We start from the raw sequence: 18,731 nt of genomic DNA, 5'->3' as shown, positions 1-18,731 counted from the left end.
CCTTGGTATATATATATTGTTTACTTATTTGGTCGAGTTTGGCTAGGTGTGGTACACCAGTCCCCTAGCCTTGTCTGATATGAGTTGTCGGTCAAGGGTACTATGTGTTGGTGTGGTAGCGGAACCGGTTAGGTGTGATACACCAGTCCCCCAGCCTTTAAGTGTGATGAACAGTGTTAAGGATAAAAAGTGGTAATCGTCTGAAGGTACGTGAAGGGGTGTCAGGGGTCAAATCAGGAAGTTTTGGCGCCGTCGTTTTTAAGAGTCATGTCTCTCGCAATGATGGTGTCGACTGGTATGGGTTGTTGTTTTGGCGGGAAGGGGTTTTCGTCGTTTGGGATTCTGGCCTATAAATATAGATTTCAAAACGAGTGAGGGGTTACTTGGTTCATTTGCGAGAGTTTTGTATTCAGAGGTCTTGTGTGCATTTTACTGTCCGACTAGTTCCCAATTTCAGTCGACATCTTCCCGTAAACACGAAAATAGGTATGTCTAGTAGCGATAGTATATCGTTGTCCACCTCTAGTAGCGAGAGTACAGAGTCAGAGAGAAGTAGGGGTAGGCGGTTTGATGAAGAGGGTACAAGTTCTAGAGGCATGGTAACTGGGATACATATGGAGACGGTAAGGGAGGTTCGAGAAGATCCCCCTGAGGAGTTGGCCGAGAGTAACTGGCCGGCTAAAGGCGGTTATGGGTGGGCGACTGCCGACGTCCGCAATCAATCATCTTTGTTTCAGTGGTCTCGCCTATTGAACTCCTGGTTAAACTGTACGCCTGTCATCTCAAAGGGTGTAAGTGGGGACATCGTTTCCCTAGATAGAGTTAGCGCTATTGACCGAGTATGTCATGGGCAGGAGGGGGCTACGGAGAAGTTCTTCTACATGTACATGTGTCATTTTTCTCAACTACACGTGCAGCTACCGTTAGACGGTTTTACTATGGATGTATTGCGCGCACTGAATGTGGCACCTACACAGTTGCATCCGAATAGTTGGGCCTATTTGCAAGCCTTTCGCATCTTGTGCCAATCTCTATACTTGGAGCCTTCTCCTTACGCTTTCTTGTACATCTACGACACCAGACCCCGCCGGCCGACCACTTGGCTGTCTTTGATAAGTGGTCCTAGTATCAGTAGACTGGACGCGTTTTCCCATTCTTTCAAGCATGTCAAGGACGGGTACTTCAAGGTTATTGTGAAAGAAGAAGGCAAACCTTATTTCTTGGACGCAGATGGAGTACAAAATTTCCATTTAGTTGGACGAGTAGCCCTTCTCGGTACAAGGATATGGGGGTGGATGAGTTATCGGCAGGGGATAAGGAGGTGGTGGAAATCTTGATGAAGTTTGTCGATAAGTTGCCCACTAAGGGCTTAGTTAGAGTTTATAATTCGGTGCATCCGATTATAGATATTGAAGGTATTTATTTGTTACTTAAACTGTGTTAATGATTCTAAGTTGTTTTAATTGGGGTTATAATATATTATTGTAGGGCATATGGCGAAGTCAGGGAAGAAAAACTTGGCGCTCTTCCAGTCGTTGAGGAAGGAGATGGCCGCCAAGGCTAAGGCAGTTGGGAAGACTGATGTTCCCAACCTGCAGGAGTCTGTGGTGGAAGTACATGTACACGGTGGGAAGAAGAGGAAGGCTGAGTTGCCGCCTCGACCTGGCAAGGGGAAGGACGTGAAGAGAGCGAGGGCAGTCTTGCTCAGGACGGGGTCGGCTAGCGGCGCAGGGTCGGCCAGTGGGGATAAAGGACCGGAGTCTGGTTTAATTGAATTGCCAGAAATATCCGTGAGAAAGGATATCGCGATCAACCTCCCGGATACCATTATAAATTCCATTGATAATATGGAGGCGGACCATATTGTGAGGACTATGGTGAAGTTCAGGAGCAAAGCCTTGATATTAAGTCGCCGTGTGGGGTCTTTATACCGAAGGGAGGTGAAGGAGGGTGTAAGACCCGTGCAATTTAATTAATTAAATAAATAATTAGTTAATAAATGCGGGTCGTGGAAGCCTTTATGACATTTAATAATGGTTGATGTGATGTGGAAAAGTACTAGCTCAAATGGTTGAGAGTACTTTGGTTATGTGGGAGGACTTGGGTTCGAGTCCTATGTATGTCAATTATGTGTTATTTAATTATTATTGTTTTAATAATATGAATGTGTGTGTTAGGTAAGAATATAATATTTGAGTTATGTTAGTTGGCAAGAAACATGAATTGGCTTGATTGTTTAGCATTGACTTAATATTTGCAAAGTTGGGGGTTTAAACCTTGGTGAGAATGTTTGGTCTCTAAAATTGATTGTTATTTATTGATTTATTGTAATACAACTACCATATTCTCTTGACTCATATGGTATTCAATTGAGAAATCAAACTTCATAAGTTTGACTAACCATTTCTGTTGAAAATCAATATTCAATCTTTGGTATACAAGGTATTTGATAATATAATTATATGTTCTTACCATTAATGTGTATTCAGAAAGTAGTGTCTCTATCTTTGTAGTGCAAAAATCACATCTAGCAATTCCTTGTCATAAGTGGATACAAATTGTTGTTGTAAGTTAAAACTTCTGTTGATTTAAGGAATTAGATGATGATCTTGCATGAGTACAACTACAATTCCTCCTCCTAAAGCATTAACTTCTACTACAAAGATTTTAGAAAAATTTGGAAGTGCAAAAAGAGGAGTATTGCTTAACAATTTCTCGATCTTTTGAAAGGATAATTTGGCCTCATCCCTCCACTTATAATTGTCCTCTTCTTCAGAATATTTGTTAATGGCTTAGCTACCACTCCATTCGGATCTTCTAGCAAATAAGTAATTATCCCTCAAAGTTAGAAGTACCAGTTTAAGGTTATTCAAATGTTCTTATAAATTCTTGCTATAAATGAGAATTACACAAAGAAAAGGCTAGAAAATTTTCTCAAAAATTGTTGAAACAAATGATCCATTAATTCTCATCATATTCATTTTTCTTCCATGGGTTCAAAAGGCTATCTTGTACCTGGTCGTATCCAAACCACAAGTAAATATTTTATAAGATTGTAGAACCTTGTAATTCATCCAATAAATCAACTACCAACTACCAAGGGAATCATAAATTTGTTCTTCACCGTATTTTTGTTTAATTCCTTATAATCCACACACATTCTCTAGGATCCATTTTTTTCTAACCTAAACTATAAGAATAACATATGGACTACTATTTTGAATAGCCCAAGACTTCAAATATTTTTGTACAAGTTTAGCAATGGCATCCTTTTGTATTTTATCATACTTATACAATCTTGTATTCATGGGATCCACACCTTCTAATGGAGGAATTTTTGGATCATGACCAGGCCTAAATGGAGTCAACTGAGTGGGTTCCTAAAATATATCACCAATTCTATTAATAATTGATTCACTTCCTCGATTATTGAAGTTGTTATTATAATTTAAAATATAAAAGTAGCTATAATGATTCTTGAGTTTTCCTAAGTAAAATATGCAAAATCTAGAAAGTTTTTGATAAGAAAGGTGTGGAAATTTCTATAGTAGAGTTTTAATTAGAGAAACTCCTAGAAGAGAATCTAGATCTCTCCATGAAACAATGTTATAAGATTGACAAGTGTACCCAATCAAGTAATACAGTGAAAAGTCCAAGTATCATTGCCCAAAAGACTTGTGCAACACTTGACAACTCTTGAAATTCATAATTCAATTACAAAATAAATTTCACAAAAACAAAAATAAAACTCCTTTTGTATTTTTATCAAACATATGGTGTGTAACAATATATGATAAATGTATCACTGGATTGGGTTTCATGATCCAATTCAATGCAAAAACATCAAACAATATTCTTCTAATTCCTACTCTAGCATTCACACCTTATGTAACAAGCCCTAATGTCTTAGTGACAAATCTAAACTAGAATAATAAAAACCCTAATGTCTTAGCAATTTTCATTATAAATTCGCATTAATGATCAAAATTTTGATGTTATGAATGACCAATGATGTAGTCTATGTCTAGATGCACTATCAATTAGTTGTCTACTCTAGTCTATGTTCTAATATCATGTCCAATAATTAGAGATCCACAAATATACAATCAATAATTATCATACAGTTAAAATAATAATAGAACACAAGAGTGATAGAAAAATATTATATTGAATTGTGAAATTCACAAAGTGTTAAGAATACATTACACTCAACCCCCATTAAAAAGGGAGTTGATACATTCTGTTAATATTCAATAACATCCACTAATTCTATTGATAATCTTCTTAAATCTTTGAGATTTTCACTTATCTACAAAATATAAACCAAATATTTATCTTTTCTAAATTTATTAAATAAAACCTAAAATATTTGAAAAGATAATAATAAAATAATAATAAAAGATAAAAATAAACAAAAAGTAAAACATGATAATGTCAATTATCAAACATATACATATATAAATACCTCATTGTATTTGACATTTTCAAGCAAGGAAATTTGAGTTCTCTCTTCTACTTCTCACCTAATTCCTCTAATGAAGTGGTATCAATAGCTAAGTTTGATCTAGAGAGTTTGAGAGAGAGAAAAAAGATAGAGTTAAAATGACAAGCAATGGGTATACTACCTTCCAATTTCCTTGACTTACAAAAGAAAAACATAAAAATGGTGTCTTTGTATGAAAATGTTGCTTGACTTTCAATGTGCTTGGGATATTATACAAAAATATTATGAGGAGCCACAAGATGAAGGTATATTATCTCCAACTGAGATGAGGACTTTGTTAAAAAAAAAGGCAAAAGATCAACAACCCCTTACTCTCATCCATCAAGGTTTAGATGACCACATGTTTGAGAATGTTGCCCACATTACTACGTCAAAGAAAGCTTGGGAAATCTTGGAAAAACCCCTCCAAGTTGTCGACAAAGTGAAAAAGATAAATGCCATCATCATCATCATATTGTTTTACATACACACATTTATCATTATTATTAACATGAAAATCATATGATAGAATAACTTGATCAAATTTTTCATGCCATTGTTTTGGTACTAGTTTTAAACCATATAAAGACTTAACAAGTTTACATACTTTATTTTCTTTATCTGACTTATTAAAGCCCTTAGGTTGTTTCATAAATATTTCCTCTTCTAAATCACCATTTAAAAAAGGAAATTTTAACATCCATTTGATGAATTTGTAAATTAAAAATGCAAGCAAGAGCAATCAAACTCTAATGGTAATGACTTTTGAAATAGGTGAATATGTATCAAAGAAATCTACTTCTTCTACTTGTTGACAACCAATAACAACAAGTCTTGCCTTAAATTTATCCATAGACCCATCTGTCCTTAAATTTTTTCCAAAAAATCCATTTAGTTTCAATACTTTTACAACCAGGAGGAATATCAGTTAAGTTTTACTTTCTTTAAAAGAATTCATTCATTATTAATAGCTTCTTTCCAAAAAGGAGCATCAATAGATTTCATTGCTTCACCATAAGTTTTAAAATCATCTTCAAGCATAAAATAATAAAAGTCAGGACCAAAATCTTTAGCTTTTCATTTTCTTTTATTGTTTCTAGGTTCATTCTGAACAAATATATTAGCATGTTCATTTGAAGGAAAAAAGAAGAAGTAGAAGCATCACAAATAACATCACCACTAGAAGGCAAACCAAAATTAAGGGTATCACAAACAATTTTAGTAAATTTATTTTTTTAAAGGAAATTTTTTTTGAATTTATAAATATTATCTGATAAAGCACTTAAAATATGTCAAAGACATAAAATATCTTTATCAAAAGCATCATGTGTAGTAGAAGAAGATGTTGGTGTATCACTCAATACAATAGAAGAATGAGTAGCTTTAGAAATTATAAAAAATAATCTTATTTTATTGAGTCAAACCTTTATCTCTATTCTTTCCAACAGAAAAAATGTTCACCAATAAATTTTTCAGGTTTACTTGAGAATGGCTTAATCATATCCATGGCAAACATAGTATTATCTTTGATATTCTTTTAATAAATGGAAAATGAAATTATAGAAGAAAACTTTTCTCTCTAAGAATGTTAGAAACAAATGATAAAAAATAAAACAAGATAGAGAGATGTGGATAAAAAGATTCTTATATCAAACAACAACAATATAAGATAAAGTAATTGAGGAAAGGATAAAAAAAGTCTGGGTTGAGGCATATAGAGCGTTGTCCTTAGAGAGAAAACGCCCTTATTCCACAGGGCAAGACACAATATTATGTGCTCCTCTCCCAAGATACAACAACCCATCAAATCGATCGAGTGTAGCGAAGGATCTTTGAACCTTTTGACCACCATTGTTTTAAAAGATAGTATAGAGAAGAAAAGAAGACAAAACACTTTTGTATGAGCTCTAGTATTTATTGTGTTTATCCTTATGCAAATAGGGGGTATTTGTAGGTTTAAGAGGGAGACATATACTACTAAACAAACTCATATTTCATGCCAATTTTTTTCGTAGGAAATACTTATAAATTTTATTATAAAAAAATTGCAGGAAATTGCTGTCAATTTTTTTGCAAAATATTTTGTATAAAACACTTTTCACAACAAATTTTGTAGGAAATAGTTACAAATTTTATAATTTTGTAGGAAATAATTACTCACGAAGGAATTACCTGTCAAAAGATTGTTAAAAAAATAGTAGAAAAAAGTCTTTTCTTGCAAATTTTTTTAATAAATTTGCAAGAAAAATCTCATAAAATATGAGAATTTTTAATAGAGAAAAAAGTTAATTCATCAATTTGATTTAAAAGAAAAATTGTAATCAAATACATAAATGTAAAAAATGTCATGCATAAATAGTATTTAACTCTAAAATTAATATTACATAACGTTAGTTGTAACATTTTATTTTAAAATTTTATTTTTTTAAATATATAATATTTCTAGCAAGTGATTATGCGGGACATATTGAAGATAGAAAGATCGCCAATGACTTTATATTTTCGTGGGAAGATGTGCTTTTTCATGGAGTTCATTAAAATAAACCATTGTCAAACTTTCAACATGTGAGTCAAAATATGTAGCAACAACTTCATGCACTTGTCATGCGATTTGGCCAAATTAAGAACTTCATTTGCCACAAATGGAAGCTTTAGATACATACATATATAACAAGTTTGCGCAAGCATTACCAAAAAATTCAATATTTCATGATCGAACCAAACATATAGACATAAGATATCATTTTATAAGAGAATTCATTATTAAAAAGGAAGTGAAGTTCAAGTATGTTAAGACTCAAGATCAAGTTGCAAATATCTTCACGGAACTAATAACTTTTGAAGAATTTCAAAGATTAAGAGCAAAGACCGGTGTGAAGAAGAAAATTTTAAATTAAAGGAAAGAAATGCTATCTTAATTAAAATATAAAATTATTGTGCATTGTAAGATATAATTTGTCTGATATTGATCTCATGGTGTTGTCAATTAGATTTCAAATAAAATTGAAGTTACAAAATAATTTACACTCCTTTCTAAATTGTAAAAAAGAAATAATGATTTACTTCATGTCTATTTAACTTTAATTTGTAATTAGATAAAGATGTACTCTGGCGACCTGGCCTGGCTTTGACTTGTTGGAGGCTGGCAAGGGTTTAAGATATCTCTTTCGTCCTTTTATTTATAATTTCGTACTATTCCTATCTGAATAAAATATTATAATAATATTGGAAGGTTCTTGGAAAAAAATGAGATAAACCAAGAAGAAAGTAAATTCCAATCTACGCTAGCTAATAAAAGAAAAATGTATTATTAATCTTATGGTACCTATCTTTTGTAAACTTATTATAATTACGTATCTTTCCTTCGCTGACATGATAAAAACATCATTAATGGAAGATTCTTGGAAAAACATGAAGAAAAATACTGCAAATTAAGAACAGGAAAATCCTAATCTGTAATCAAAGGAATAAGTATTATTAATCTTATGGCAGCGGTCACTGTTTCTTTTTAATGTCTTCTTCTTGATGTTGACATTTTCTGTAACCTCATATGTATTGTATAAAATAAAATACCTTAATTTGATGCATTTGTCATTGTAATCTTGACATCTATAATCTTTGAAGGATGGATAAATTCAGCTTGCTAAAAGTATCTACATCCTGGTGTAGTATATGCTTCGTATATTCCAAAGTATTAGTTAATTCCTTTTTAAAAACTGGCCGTGACTTAGGTTATAATTTACTCGCTGGTTTGCCTTAATCTGCATTTTAAATCTTTTGAGTTAAAGCTTTAATAGTTATAATTTATCGGCTTGATTAACAATTTGATCTTAGACTATGATTTAATTTGGGCTTTATATTTTTTTTAATCAAGTTACAATATTTATTACATAGAGTTAATTTGGTCTCTTCTATTAAATTAATGATAATGCCACTAAAAAATGTTATATATCGAAATTTGAATATTTTTTATCTTAAAATCTCTCTGTTCTCTTTTCTCCTTCAACCTCCTCTACTTTCCTCCACCTTTCTCTGATTCCCTCCACCTCTAACCATTTCTCACTACATCTAAGTGGAACTGTCAAAATGAGTTGGAATCCGTGAGTTAATCCGGCTCACCACGGGTTCGGATTGGATTGGGTTGAAAATTTTTACAAATTTCAATACGGATTGATTTTTGACCCAGCTCACCCGAGTTGAATCCGTGGTGAGCCGGGTTAGTGAGCCAACCCGCAGATAAAAGGGTCATACAAGTGGTTTTTATTTTTTTTGTTAAGTTGGACTTTACATTTAGGTCATGTTAGGTTGTCTTTTTATCCAACACATAAATAATTTGTATTTTTTTTATTTTGGTTTGTATTTGGATTGTATTAAAGTTGATTTATATTTTAATTAGAATTACAATTTAGTTTGACTGAAAAAAGTAAAAAAAAAATTATTTTTTTAATTAAGTGAACCTGTGAGCCAACCTGTTTAACCTGACAACTCGTGATGGGCCAGACCGGATTTGAATTTTTTTGGCTCGCTAAAAAGTGAGTTGGATTGAATTGATTCACTAAATCATCAACCTGTGGTAGATCGAGTTGGATTATCTATTTTGATAGCTCTACGTTTAAGCTTCCACAAAATTAAACTCGAATACCAAAACAAATTTATCAAGACAATTACCGTCCGTAAGATCATCAAGTACTTCTTAAACTACAAAACCTAAGGAAATATTCTATGCAAGCTATGCTCAAAGTGAGGACATTTGGAGAATGTTAAAAGTTTTAAATTGTGCAAAGATGCAAAAAGATAGAGGTTCTAAGATAGAATATGTGATCTAGATTTTGACATCTAATACTTTTAAATAACGTTAGTGTTAATTTAATAAAAAAAATATCAAATTGATTTTATTTAACAAATATTGAAATTTAATTGATTAAAAAAATTATCAAAAGTGAATCATAAACGTGAATATAAGAAACAAGCCTAACTTATACTATTAATAGATATATAATTGTGAATGATATATTTGAAATAAATAAAGGGTGGTTATAGAGAATTAATAAATATAATATGATTGGAGATACTTTAAACAGTGGTGCTTCTTATAGAAAGAAAGAAGTAGTTAGGTCTTAAAGGCTATAATAAAAGAAATGTGAGTATAGGTAATATACTTGAATAATCAATCGCTATATTATATAAAATGTTTTATGAAATAGAGGTTGAGGCAACAATTTCTAGTTAGTTTAGATTCTTTCTAAAGCTTTATAGAATATCCCTCTTTCATACACACACACACACGATAAACGATAAACTAAATGTAAAATTTGTTTATTGTAAGTGTAACACTATTTAAAATTATTAAACAAACAAGTAAAATAAATGTATTTTTAAGAGATTATTCGAAGAATAATTTAGTTTGTGTGAAGATAATGGTTTAATACTAACATATAGTAAGATATAACATTTTTTTCGATTGAAGGTTGAGATATATCAATGCATATAATAAAAAGGAATAAGAAAAATAAAATCAAGTAACTTTTACCATAAAACGTGTTACATGAGAGTTGACACCCTCCCTTCTTCATACTCATTTAATAATATTAAAAACTAAATTTAATAATTTTTAGTATTGTTAAATAGGAATATAAAAAAAATAGAAAATATCAACCTAGCATGGTCATACATCTATTTTGCTTCTCCATTTTACTTACAATTTGATAGTAATAAAAAAGTGTTAAATCGTACACAGGCGTGAAAACCTTGTAGCTAGTGACTTAGAAAACTCTTAAACCTAGAGCATTCAATATTTTTGACTTGTCTTTGTTTGGATTAAAAATCTCTGTATTTTTATATTTAGTTATTCTTATCAAAATTATAATAAAGTACAAATTGGGTCTATAATTCTTAATTTTGTTCTAATTATTAATTTATTGATTTAATTATTTTAAAAGCAATAACTTGAACATGATCTCGATAATTATTCAGACTCATTCTCTAATAATTTCAAGAGTATGTGATTGTCTTTTGAAAAAAAAAAAAATCCAATATATCTTTCAATAAACATGAGGAAAGAACAACTAAACAAATCAATGATTCCTTGGAGACCAAGTTTCAACCAAGAACATCAGAGGATCTTTATGTTTCTAACTACAAAAGCTATTAAGAATAGATTTTATACATACACAAATCTTCCATGTACTATCAAGGGTTTGTATTAGGTAATCACCAACTGCTGAATATAACTTCAAAATTACTTATCAACATTCACCACAATGCACGTACAACCTTAAACGCACACATGAATCAAAGATTATCACGTTCTTCAACTTCATCTGTGACATCACCAACCTCATTCTCTTCCAAGGACCTTCCCATGGTTTCCGTAGTGAAAAAGTACGTGATCAGCATTCCCAATAAGCAAACTCCTCCAAGTATGATAAGTGTGACCTGCATCCCAATTCCCTTGCTGTACCCATACTCCTTCTTGTTATGAGAAGCCCAAAGAAAGCCCACAGACCCAATCATGGCCCCAACCTTCCCAGCCGCCCCAGAAATGCCATGACAAGTTGACCTAAACCTCGCCGGAAAAAGCTCCGCCGGGACTATGAAAGTGGTAGTGTTGGGGCCAAAGTTGGCAAAGAAAAAAGCAAGCCCATACAAAACCATGAACCATTTGTTCTCTTCGTTTTCCTCAGTAGTCCAAAAAGTGTAATAGGGAATCCCAATGATGAAAAAGATGAGTGCCATGAAGAAAAAACCCATCATTTGAATTTTGACCCTGCCCCATCTGTCAATGAAGTAGACAGAGAAGAAGTAACCGGGGATGGTGGAACACACTGTGATAACGGCTTGGATCCAAGCCACGTGGATAGCCTCCTTATAGACGTCCACGTTTCCGTTTTCGTTTTCGTTTTGGTCGAGGTAGCGTTTGTATATTTCACTTTGGAACAAGACTTGGCTGTAGAAGACAATGTCGACGAGGAACCATGTTGAAGAAGATGCAAAGAGGTCACGACCGTGGCGGCGGAAGAACTCCCTGGAAAAGAGAGGGTAGGGATGTGGGATTGGTGGCAAAGGGGAGTCCTCTGCAATCATGCTCAGTCTTACATCAAGAACTTTCTCCATGTCCTTTGCTGCTTGCATCACATTGTGCTCCACTAACGCTGTGTACCTGATCATTGCATTGCATCTCACTTTCTTTACTTTAAACCATGATTACAAAATTAACCTAGTCAAGGAAGTCTAAATCTTAACACACCAACTTTATACTTATACATCTTATTTTCTATACATTGCTAAACTTTCTTATTCCTATATATTATATACGTGAATGATATCTTATATAATAAAAATTATGCAAATTTTAGAAAAATCACAAAAATGGACAACCGGTGACAATTTGATATGATTTTCTTGTGAAAAATTCTTTCAAACTTGATACAACTTGTCAGCATGGTACAAAATTTCAGTATGTTGTAATTCTTTTTAAAATTTTGATTGAAGACATTATGTCAATTTGATACGACTTCTTATAAACTTAAGTTATATCGATTTGGTACAACTTTAGTTGATTGTAATTTTCTTTTTTTAGTTTTAATTTAAGTTATGTCAATTTAAAACAACTTCAATATATACTCTAACATAAACTAAAATCGTGCAGTTTGGTATGATTTTAGTATATCATAATTTATTTTTTTTAGTTTTAATTGAAGTTGTGTCATCTTGTCACCACTTCAATTTAGTAAGTCAAATTAGTACGATTTATTGAAAATGAAATTATACACCAGCACAAAATTTTTCCTTTAAAGTTGCACCATTGTAGCAATTTTGAAATTGCACCATTTTTTTGTGCTTTGGCCTACATTATCACTTGTAGCTACATTATTATTTGTTTTTTCTAATCCTTTAAATAGATGTAAATTCTAGAAGTGTATAGATGACCATATTAATAAAAGGATTAAATATATTTGTAGTTGCTAAACTTGGACATGAAATTGAAATTTGTCAAATTTTCAAACTTTGATATATTGTGTTGTCTAAACTTTAAAAATGATGAATATAATCATTTTAACCCAATATCATTAAATTTTGTTTACCTTGAAAACAAAGTTATAGGTTGAAATTGAACTTAAAGATATCAAAGGTATAAAGAATTCAAATATCAGTCTAAAACTCACTTTAATATATAAAAAGTGTAACTTTTAATAAAATATTCCTTCTTATTCCTATATTTCTTTCTTCGATTGCAAAAATAAAATTTATAAATTAATATCATCATCATTATGAGATTTAATCTCTCATAGGCTTAATTACAATACATTGTCTCTTTCAAACAATAATTATTATAATGGTCCATAATCTTAATACATATGATTTTTTTTTGTCAATGCACCTTCTCCCACCTAACAATAGAAAGCATAGATTTATAATATATTTTAGCGTCTTATAATTTAAGTTTAAGTTTGACTCTAATTCAATTTATAAGTGAGTTTAATCTTACTTTATTATAAGATTATGGAGTAACATTGTAAAAGATTTTGTAATGTGTAATTTATTCATTATTTTAAACCTTAGTATTACGATGTTTGTGTTTCTTTATCATATCCTGTCCCCTGCTCACAGCCCCAACTGTTACTTGGTGAGTTCTCGTCATTAGAAGGAAGTAAAAATCATGCCAATTTGTTTTTTTTTTATGAATTGCTTACCAAATGTTTGACTTTTATCCAAAAAAAAAATACTGTTTTTTATAGAATGTACTTAGATGAATTGGTACGGAGTTACAAGAATTACCACTATTATTCTAAAAAAAAAACTTGTGTGCTTATTATAAGGGAAATGTACTTTCTTAAATACTAGAAAATGTTTATTTAATATATTTCTCACTTTTATTGGGCTGCAACTTGGAATTTCTGTTTTGTACCCGGCATTCTTTCATTGGGCACGTGAGACACGTGGTTTCTTGGTTTTGTCTTTATAGTGTAATCTCTTTGGTTTGATAAATGCTTAATTTTCAACTACATGTACACCTGAATAATAGAAGGAAGCCACATGTTTCTTACCACTCCATTTTTTTCTCTTGATAAAAGCATCCGTTTGAAAAAAAGAAAAGAAATAGAGGGAAACGAAGAAAAGAAAAATAATTTTATTTGTCATATAACCAATCATGTACACACTCATTCAAATCGGCAGTCATATCCCTTTTTCTTCACCAAAATTTAACTTCTCATACTCAATCAACTAGAATTTACATAAACATGTTTTATAATGACTTATTCGTCATCATTTTCGTAATGTTTGTTGTGGATGGTCCTCATTTTGACAGAATGTTTAAAATGGTCCTTATTTGTACCGAATGTTTAAAATGGTTTTCATTTTTACCGAATGTTTAAAATGGTCCTCATTTTCGCAATTCGTATTTTATTTAGTCATTTTCTATATAAGTGACACTGTTTGTATTACGTTGTATTAGGGTGTGTTACGTGTACTGTACATATGGTTCCATTACGGATTTAAACGGTGTCACAGAAAATGACCAAATAAAATACAAATTGCGAAAATGAGGATCATTTTAAACATTCGGTAAAAATGAAAATTATTTTAAACATTCTGTCAAAACGAGAACCATCCGCAACAAACACTATGAAAATGAGAATGAAAAATGTATTTAAGCCTTTTATAATCTATTTTATTTTCTCTCTCTTCATTGCACACCACTTATCTTATTTTTATGTCTTTCTTCTTGTTTACACATTTATTGTGAAAGAAACTCAACTAGAATCATCATCAGCATGTCTTTGTCAAATTTTGGTTGTATGCTTCTTCACTAACCAAAATTACCAATTGATTGCAAACACAGGACACAGCATATATTTATCTCATATTCGTTGGACGCTAGAAAAACCATAATAATAATTATAATAATAATAATATTATTATTATTATTAAAATTAGAAAGTGTGAATTTGTAGAAAGTGAAAATAGTGAATGGAGACGGGTAACTACCTGGCGGTTTCGGGCATCATCATGCGCCAGTAGTAAGTCATGGCTGCCGGAACGGAACCCAGCATCAGTATCAACCTCCATGCGACGTCAGCCTCCGACGACTTCGACGCCGCACGAAAAATGGAGCACACCACCACCGTCACGGTGGAGCTCGCCAATATTCCGAACCCTTGCATCGAAAACACCGCCGCTATGAACGACCCTCGTGTCCTCTTGTTCGCAAACTCCGACATTATCGTCGAAGACAGAGGGTAGTCCCCACCAATACCCAGCCCCAACATAAACCTAAAACATAACCCATTCTCATCATAAACTCAACTCAAACATTTTTTTTTTTAAATTACATTTATCATCAAAAACATGAATGAAGGCAATCAATTGATATGAAGATGAGATCAATGTAACAAGTTAATATTTTGAAATTAGTCATAGTTAGTGTGAAAGCAATCACTTTTTTAGATCAATTAACACCGAAATCGTCATAAAAAGTTGACTTTTATAATTTGTTTGATGTGAGAAAGTGTACCTCATGATATATCATACGAATAATATCAGTTTAATGTAGAAGACCAACATAAATGTCGAGAGAGAGAGAGAGATCAAGATTTAGAATGTATTTATGTATGTATGGGTTTGAGGAAATTAAGATTTTGAAACCTGAAGAAGCCAAGAGTGACGAAAACGCAGGTTTTTCTTATGCAAATGGAGAAGGCAGAGGCCAAGGAGCTGAACACCATCAACAGCAAGGCGAATCCGTAGACTCGCAGCCGCCCCTTGAGGTCGCCGAGCCTTCCGAACACGAGCTGGCCGACGGCGGTGCCCAGAAGCGCGGCGGCTACGAGGGCGGAGGTGACCACCGGTGGGGTCTGAAAGCGGTCGTCGCCTTTGCGGTGGTCGTAATATATTCTCCCCATCATCTTGATGATGAGAGTGATTGAGAAAAGGTCATAGGCATCGGTGAAGAGTCCCATCCCTGCAATGATTATGGCTTTGAAGTGATAGTATTGCGTCCTCGCTGTGTCGAGCTCAGACAACACCCTCAACCTCGCCATTTTCTGCAATTCACTTCAACCTCGATGCTTAATTCACTCTACAATTATGGCATATATGGGACCTTTCAACCATGGTCACACACGACTTTGGTTGCTCTAAACATAAATGTGTAAGTAAGCATTTATGGGTGATTATGAAGAGACAAGGGCCACAATTTTTGTGCTTTAGCGTATTCGGGCTTCTTGTGTGCTACGTATGAACTAATACAATTAGTTTTTGGTTGTATGTATCGAGGAAACTGGTGTGGGGCAGATTATGTGAGTTGTTTGAGAGAAATGAAGTAGGAAGCTGGGTGGAAAGCGAATTAGACAAGTTATGTGAAGAACCAATTAGGTTATAAGTCAAACCTATGACTGCATCATTCTACAGAAGATGCGAATCAAATTCCAGGTTGAATCATGGTAAATTCGTATTATATTTCACATATGCCGGCGTGTCGCCATTTTTTTAATGGCTGGGTTCTTAGCTGTGAAGCCCTACACTTTGCTTTTGTGTAACTAACTGAACATACTGTACCCAAGATTCCGACGAAGTTAGGAAATTTAAACATAGATTTTATCTTCTTTTTTTCTTATTATTAAATTTAGATTGGACTCTTTGCAAGATATATTATAATTGTTTTTCTTATAAAAATGGTATTTGAGTTTTACCGGCATGCAACTTAATTCAATCTATTTTCTTTTTGTCTCTGTTATATAATTTATGTATATAAGTCATTGTCACATGAATTAATGGTCATGTCTGTATATTTATAGGAATTATATACTAATTTTATCATTTTATATAATATTTATGCGATAACCCAGAAAATCTTATATTGTTCTTGCAGAGAACAAATAAGATGAGTTAGGCACAAACGTCACCTTACCATGTAGTCCACTATCTCCTCAGTTGGTCTCTTCCCGGTTGATACATGTCAGCTTGATACGAGGTGTTCAGCCACCTAACGTCGACGACATGGTTGTCAAGTCCCCAAGTCATCACCAACATGCTGAAGACCTGTCAGCAGTGTTCTCCGCGCTACGCCAATATAACCTTCGCCTCAATCCCGACAAATGCGTGTTCGGCGTTGACTGGGGTAAATTCCTTGGTTTTATGTTAACCCAACGCGGCATAGAGGCCAACCCTGAAAAATGCAAGGCTATCATCGAAATGCGCAGCCCCACTACTGTTAAGGAGATCCAACGTCTCATTGGCCGTCTCACAGCCATCTCTCGTTTCCTACCCAAACTAGCCGAACAAACCCAACCCATAATCCAACTCCTCACCAGTGCAGAAAGGGCCTTTGGCAGCGGTTGTTTTTAATATTCTGCACCGGTTCGGGAACCGAAGCATATTGGGGCGAGGCCAAAAGGTCATAGCTTTTTGCCTCGGTTAAGAACCGAAGCCATAGAGTCCCCTTCTGCCTCGATTTTGGGTACACCCGAGGCCATAAGGGCTTTTTTCGATACCCTTTTGGCCTCGGTTTTGGATGCACCCGAGGCCATATGGGCTTCTTATTTTTCCACCACTTCCCTTTCTGCTTTGTCTGCCTTCCAGCTTGACCCCCCTGCTGCTGCTGCTGTTTCAAACCCTCTCTTGGGTCTTGTTCCGCCCAACCCTGACCTCTGGGCTCTACGTAGGTCAGAGAGGGCCTCACTCTCTGATCCTTTGAACAGTGCAATGCAAACCCTGCAGACCATGGAAGCCATGAACGTTCGCGGCAGCCTTGCCTCTTCAATTGAGTCACTCAGCAACATCAACCAGGACTTGCACCTGAAGCTGCAGCAGCAGCGCATGGCGACAATGATGTTCGGTGGGGACAGCCAGAAAGGTGAGAGCAGCGTTGCGCTGAATGGGTTTGGGAATCAGAAGCTGCTACAACCGGTTTCGTTTAAGAACCTTGCGATTTCGAAGCCAGAGAACTTGCCAGCTGGCAGTTCCATAAATGGTGGTCCAAGTCGCGTGGTGGTCTCGCGTGGTGGTGGCTGGACGTGAGACGAGACGGCGGTGGCTGGATGCGAGACGAGACGGCGGTGGCAGGAGGATCGCGTGGTGGTCTCGAGTGGTGGGCTCGCCGGAAGTCGCGGAGAGAAGAAGAAACAGCGACGACGGCAGCGCAACAGCGGCAGTGGCAGCGGCAGCACGAGAGGCGGTGGCAGTGGCAGCACGAATTTGCAGAGAGAAATGGCAGCTGCGCGCGTGAGGAAGAAGGGGTTCTGTTTTTGAGCCCTAATTAAACAATATGGCCTCGGTTCCACTTAGAACCGAGGCCTATAACCGGTTTTGTCACCGGCTTTTCCCCAACCGAAGCCTATAGGTCCCAACGTCAATGGCATTTTTGAAATTTTTGGCAATCTTTTTGGCTTCGGGCCTCCTTAACCGAGGCCTATTACAGCGTTTGGCACCGGTTTCTTCAGAACCGAGGCCTATAGCAGCGTTTGGCACCGGTTTTTTGCTAAACCGAGGCCTATAAGTTGCCTTTAATTTCAAAATTGCCACCGCACCGTTATGTGCTTCGGTTGCTGGTCAACCGAGGCCTATAAGGCGAGGTAAAATCGTAATTCTGCACTAGTGCCTAAAGAAATCCACCCGGTTCACGTGGACTGATGATTGTGAACAAATCTTCCAAAAACTCAAAACAACCCTAACCTCCCCACCTATCCTCCACAAGCCGGACACCAGTCAACCCCTGCTAGTATACATCACGACCACCGAATATACCGTCAACGCCGCGCTTGTTCAAGAAATAGAAGGCACACAACATCCTGTGTATTTTGTGAGCAGAACATTGCAAGATCCCGAAACCAGATATCAAATGATAGAAAAACTGGCCCTATCTTTGGTCCACGCAGCACGCCGCCTCCGCCCATATTTCCAAAACCACACCATAATCGTTAAGACCGACTACCAAATCCAAAAAATATTACAAAAACCAGATCTAGCCGGACGCATGTCATCATGGGCCGTGGAACTGTCAGAATTCAACATCCGCTATGAACCCCACGGCCCCATCAAAGCCTAGTGTCTTTTAGACTTCGTAAACGACCTACAACAAACACCCATAGAAGACCAGTGGACACTTCATGTAGATGGTTCCTCAAATCCAAAGGGTGTCGGTGCCGGCATCGTCTTAGAAGGCCCCAACGATATCCTAATCGAAAAATCCCTTCATTTTGCTTTCAAAACGTCAAATAAACCGAATACGAAGCCATCCTCACCGGCC

The 18,731-nt window shown here is 34.9% G+C and overlaps 1 protein-coding gene across 1 annotated transcript; it reads right to left on the bottom strand.

Annotated features, from left to right (window-relative positions):
- Window positions 1-10,539: 10,539 nt before the first annotated feature.
- LOC114176269 (putative inorganic phosphate transporter 1-9) lies at window positions 10,540-15,756 on the bottom strand. Its single transcript, XM_028061251.2, has 3 exons — window positions 15,131-15,756; window positions 14,474-14,758; window positions 10,540-11,642 (listed from the first exon to the last, which is right to left on the bottom strand). The coding sequence occupies exons 1-3, from the start codon at window positions 15,523-15,525 to the stop codon at window positions 10,775-10,777; spliced, it is 1,548 nt and encodes a 515-aa protein (XP_027917052.2). The 5' UTR covers window positions 15,526-15,756; the 3' UTR covers window positions 10,540-10,774.
- Window positions 15,757-18,731: the final 2,975 nt, after the last annotated feature.

This window comes from Vigna unguiculata, chromosome 3, assembly GCF_037176805.1.
Source record: "Vigna unguiculata cultivar grain cowpea cultivar isolate G323 ecotype 2 chromosome 3, ASM3717680v1, whole genome shotgun sequence".
In the NCBI taxonomy this organism is placed as follows: domain Eukaryota; kingdom Viridiplantae; phylum Streptophyta; class Magnoliopsida; order Fabales; family Fabaceae; genus Vigna; species Vigna unguiculata.
The sequence above is the reverse complement of the archived record's forward strand: the minus strand, read 5'-3'. Positions and strand labels throughout refer to the sequence as shown.